Consider the following 5,677-nt stretch of genomic DNA (forward strand, 5'->3'; position numbering starts at 1 on the left):
TACTGTTCTCATATATTGCACACTTCATATTTGATTCCATAGATTTTGGAAATAATTACACACTATACACAAGTGTTTACAGTATTTTTCAACAGTGATATTCCATAACAGTTACTCTGCTAATGAAACAAAACTTTATTTCTTTTACTTTCAAGTGTTATTCAATTGCTCATTCACTATTGGCAATTATTAGTTTTTATTTTCAAAAATTATTAACATCCTTGAATATCCATAAATGTACTGATTGTAAATTTCAAGGTATGATAAGGTTATGACCAATGACTAACTATTAAATACCATAGGTTCTGACAGAAAAAAAATATCCCATACTTTTATCCCAAGTGAGTACTATGATATACTACACATATGTAAGGTTAAATACTTGACTCACATGCACCAAATAACATTAAGGACATTTATATACTTCAATATACATTTCATTTATGCCTTTGTGAGGTTTTGCTGTTATGTGTCTCGCACATCTCTATGCCATAAACAGTAAATGCATTCCTATACAGATAAATAAAACTACAAATATAGTACACATGTTAACATTACTGACTCTTCATGCCGAACATCCGGTATGGATCGATCAAGGGCAACTTGATCACTAACCACCATATTAATTCCATACTCCATCATTACAGAAGCAACTTCATTCTGGTCTTCTCCTTTAGCAGCATGGGGTTTCCCACCTTCTCCAGGTCCTTCTGGTACTGTGTTATAGAGAGGCAGATCAAAATTGCCAGTAATTCCTTCCTTATATACAGGTCGTTGCTTTGGTTCGTACTTCAGGAATATATGGAATGAAACATCATTTAATAAAACAATATCCACAACTGAAAATAAAATAATAAAAATGGCACTTGTTGGGTTTTGCAATTAATACAGGACTTTCCCAACATGTTAAAATGGCTGAGAAAGCTTTTGATTGTTTATTCATGTCATATATAGAAGTAATTGTATATATATATATATGGGAGCATTTCCAAAAATGGAAAGAAGTGGGTGGGGTGCCACTGTGTTTGATTTAATACATGAGCAATATCTTAGCAAACTGAAAATATGAGAGACTCTTGTTTTATATTCTAGCTTGTCAATATCAGTAATTTGAGTTTCTAATTCATACGAAACTACAGACTTAATATTTTGACTTCACAAACATCTAATTTGAACCAGTGCTGTATTTAACATACCACATGACACACCAAAATCAATGTTTATCTGTGTTGTTTTAATATTTGCTTTTAAGTTAAGAAATTGAGTCATGTATAGTACTAAAATTTGAATTATAATCTACACTTTGATACTAAACTTACTGACATAAGTTAATGAAATAGTAGTTCAATAAAATTCTGAATGCGAGTCAACACGCAACGAGATGACATGGCCTTTCACCCATGACCCGTCTGGAAAGGGTTTAAAGGATGATTACACCCATACCACATTTACATAAACTGAGTTGAGATACTAGATATTAGAAAGTAAATATGATGAAACCTATTTTCTAGGAGATAAATATCAACAAGAGGAATGTGTTTTAGAATATTTAAACTCCTCAATAGTAGGCACTAATGATAGTCTCTCAAAATTATGAATACTTACAAAATATTATAGGGTGTGTGGACTTCAAATATTCAGGGATACTTTTGTACATTTCTCAAAAACAAAACACATTTTCAAATACCGAAGTCTGTAACCATCATAGCACTAAAAATCACACAATATCTGTGCATTTTATATATTAAATGGTGGAAAAACTGTTTATTGCCTTACGTCAGTATCATTTTTATTTGGAAAGGTAAAATAAAAACATTAGTAAGTGTTGAATTTCTAAAGATTTAAAACTGCATCATCAACAGAAACAGAAGAAAATCAAGAAGAGGATCAAGGTAATTACTGTAGTTTAGATATTTGTATACGCACATATAACTTGGCTACCTCTTACTTTTTTTACTATTTTTTCTTTTTGTTGTTCTTCCTGACTTTTTGGTTTGGGTAAGAAAAAAGCTACGGTCAATATGAAAGTGACGACTATAAAGCTCACTTTCAAAAGTCGTCCCCTCCGAAGTACAAACAATTTCATTTCAGTATGCAACACCTGTTGAAAGAAAAAACAACACAATAATAAGAATCATTACCTGAAATCATATTAAATGAAAAACAATCAAATGAGCACATGGAAATAAAGTCTTAGAACATGTAGTTTTTATTATAAGTCACATTTACAGTTTTCCTCCATCAGTAAAACTAAAATGAATTAGTAACCCTAATATTTAGCACATAATTTGAGAAATTGACAATTATTTTCTAAAATTTATACAATTGACTATAAAAGAACTCTTAATAAGCTGAAAGACCTTGATAAACATCACTATTTCAATTCTTCTTTTATATACTTCCATCACTTGCTTTTATGTATTTCATCATGTTTAAGCCATTATTGACTGTCAGCATAAGCAATTTACTTAAAATTAAGTGTTGTCTGGACATACTTTCTGATGTTTATATTTATGATATTCACATCTCTACTATTAACTTTATTAATCTATATAAAAATATCAACAACCTATACATTTGAACTTTATTACTCACATTCAGACCCAAACGCAGAATGTTTGAAAGGGAGGTTCTAATTTGTGAGATCAAAAGCCAACACATATTGTGCTAAGCACAATCAGCATACAAAGCATGCTGATTTTACAGGGAAGCATGCAACTATTTAAAGCCACAAAATGCTAATGCTTCATCAGAAGAATGTTGACTATGTAGAAAATGTTAAGTACCCTGAGCTGCTATGCTATAACTATATAAGCATAATTTTTTTTTACATCACAAAAATAGGGGGTACTTGCTTTGCTAAAAAACTTTAAAATGATAATACTTGTTTCCAAAGTTCTAGTTCAATTCAACTCTTTACAATACTTAGAATATATTTATTAGCTGAACACAAAGATTTTACAACCAAAAGCCCTTCCCTAAGTGGATGAATAAAGAAATTGAGAAACTGATTCAGGATACCAAAATTAAAAGAATTTGCACTTTACTGGTACAGTGTAGGATACAAAAATTTATCAAATAAAAAAGAAGTAAAGAAAGCTGTTATTAAAGTTAAAAGGGATTAAGAAAGTATTTGAAACCTATGACATCCCAGTGACAGGGGCCATCCCTACAGTTAACAAAATAAGATAGATATCTGTGAGTTAAAGTGATATAAAATAGCGTTTGAAAAACTCCGATAAAACAAGAAATTAATAAGCTTAAAATCAGAAAGTATGATTACATGAAAACATTTAATGTTATCAGCACAAGATATATGCAAAAACACACTAATATCAATCTCTTTCGGGTTACTGGCAGCCAAGTAAAAACCCGAGTAGTTCTGATCATACACAACTTTTATAAATTTAGCCTTTACTTTTATTGCAACTCTTTATTTTCTACCAGTGAGCCAATTATCCATCCACTTCTTGAACTTTTCTACCTATTTCTTAAGCATCCCACTTACACTTAGTGATTAATCTCTAGTGAGGTAACTTATCCAAGACTTTCTGACACTAATGATACACCTACTCAACTAGAATGTTTTCATTCAAAAAGATGAAAGCCCTATAAAAAAATTTAGTCAAGGTAATAAGTCAAAAAGAATTTTATGAAACAACACTCAAAATCATTAATTGAATACTACTGTGTTACTTTTCAAATGTTATTCTAAATTACTTCTGACAGCAGATTTAAGCACCTTGATTATAACTTAAACAGAGTCCTGGGTTCTCCCTTAACCTTTTATTTTTAAAAATACATATAGGTGTCACATTGGAATTCTTTCAGTAATCAGAAGTTTCCCCTACATCATGTTTTTTGAAATGCAAAAGTTAAAGTTTCCATTAACTTTTTATTTAGTTTATTCAAGGTCTCAACTTTCAAGATAAATTCTACAAGAACTAGGGTTTTTATTTTCAATAATTTTACAAGCTTTTTTAAATCCACTTTCTTTTTAAACTGAAATAAATTTTCAGAAAGAACCTTCCCACTGCTAAGGAGACTAATCAGCTTTAGAGTAATTTTTTCTTTCATTAATAGAAACACAAGTAAGAACAATCATTCCAGCAATGTTTCCTTCCACTGTGCTAATGTTTCTTGTGAAGTCTCAATTATCCTAGATTTTCATTTTGTAAATATCATGTGTAACTAAACACTTTCAAGATAAAGTTTTATACTTCATTAACCACTTTGAACCTTACAATTAATTTTCGTGACTTCTTCTTTCAATAAACCTCAACATTATCCATTCAAACCCAAACAGTAAGCAACATTTTCTTGAAAACTATGTATATTTTTCATGTATTAATATAAACAATTCTTTTAGTTTTATACATGCATTTGAAAAAGGACATTTGGTTGGTAAATACACTCCTATAAATTTGCAAACAGTACTTGATCAATCTTATAAAAACTTCTTGTGTTTCATTGTGATGTATGTTACAGGTTTACGATAAAATGTCATAAGGTCTAATTCAATAATTGTGAATTTACGTTACCGGTCAAACAGCTCGAAGTGGGTTTTAAGTACAACTTATAGTAGAACGCCACTGTTACTTGTATTAGTATTACTGGGTGCTAACAGTAACACAGTGCCCCTCTAACTGTTCAGTTTATAATATTCATAAATATATTGATATACCAGAATATTTGTGTTCTTAATATAAAAAAAGTACGTCAATCTTCTTCAAAATAATACTTACTTAACTTTAAGGAAAACATATAATTGAATGAAAATCTGATATATGTATTTGTATATACATATTATCATAGATATTGTTGCGTCAGCGAGGTCATGTGACTAGTATCACGCCACTTCTTTCTCGAACCTTCCTGAGATTACTAGATTGGGATAGTCTGGTATATATAAGATGGTGACAACGTGACGGGACATTGTGTAGGTAATGAGTAATTGATCTGCAGTCAGAGAGTATTGTTGAAGTTAACGTGCGTTGTTATAGCATTTGTTTTAGCGCGAATGTTGAAATTAAGTGCATCGTAAAGTTATATTCAGAAAGAATAAACTAGTTTTATTTAAGAAAGGACTTGTGTCGCTAAAGTTTAGTTGGAAAGAATTTACGGAAAAATTAATTAGCAAACGGAAACTAACAAATTGGTGTCAGAGAGTGGGATAAAAAAATGGAAACGAGAAGCGGTAAATCAAACTACAGCCTAGCAGACTTAATGGCAGCAATACAAGAACAGCAAAAGAAACAAGAAGAACGGGAAGAGAAATTACAACAGTTGTTAGAGGAAAAAGAAAAGAAACAAGAAAAACGAGAAAATAAACAAGAAGAACGAGAAAATAAACAAGAAAAACGAGAAGAGAAATTACAACAGTTGTTAGAGGAAAAAGAAAAGAAACAAGAAGAACGAGAAGAGAAATTACAACAGTTGTTAGAGGAAAAAGAAAAGAAACACGAAGAGAGACAACAGCAGTTGCAAGAAAACCTGCAACAGTGGCAGCTCGAACAGCAAAATAAACAAGAAGAGAGATTACAGCAGTTGTTAGAGGAAAAAGAAAAGAAACAAGAAGAGAGACTACAACAGTGGCAACTGGAACAAGAAAGGAAACAAGAAGTACAAACGGAAAATATTAGTAAATTTAAAAGCAAGTTAGATAAGTTAAAGGACG

At 30.8% G+C, this 5,677-nt stretch overlaps 1 protein-coding gene across 4 annotated transcripts in view; it reads right to left on the reverse strand.

Moving 5' to 3' along the window:
- Positions 1–4,810, reverse strand: part of LOC106460855 (N-acetylgalactosaminyltransferase 7-like) — a 46,427-nt gene extending 41,617 nt beyond the window's left edge. The window contains exons 1-3 of one of the 4 annotated variants that reach the window (XM_022387659.1): positions 4,746–4,810; positions 1,949–2,101; positions 563–789 (exon numbers count right to left, since the gene is read on the reverse strand). In XM_022387659.1, coding sequence (XP_022243367.1) covers positions 563–789; positions 1,949–2,086 — 365 coding nt within the window. In that variant the 5' untranslated portion in view covers positions 2,087–2,101; positions 4,746–4,810. Of the gene's footprint in view, positions 1–562; positions 790–1,605; positions 1,785–1,941; positions 2,102–4,541; positions 4,621–4,745 lie in introns of those variants that run through there. The other 3 variants (XM_013920599.2, XM_022387661.1, XM_022387660.1) reach the window with 3 other exon arrangements.
- Positions 4,811–5,677: the final 867 nt, after the last annotated feature.

Source organism: Limulus polyphemus, unplaced genomic scaffold, assembly GCF_000517525.1.
Source record: "Limulus polyphemus unplaced genomic scaffold, Limulus_polyphemus-2.1.2 Scaffold849, whole genome shotgun sequence".
NCBI lineage: Eukaryota > Metazoa > Arthropoda > Merostomata > Xiphosura > Limulidae > Limulus > Limulus polyphemus.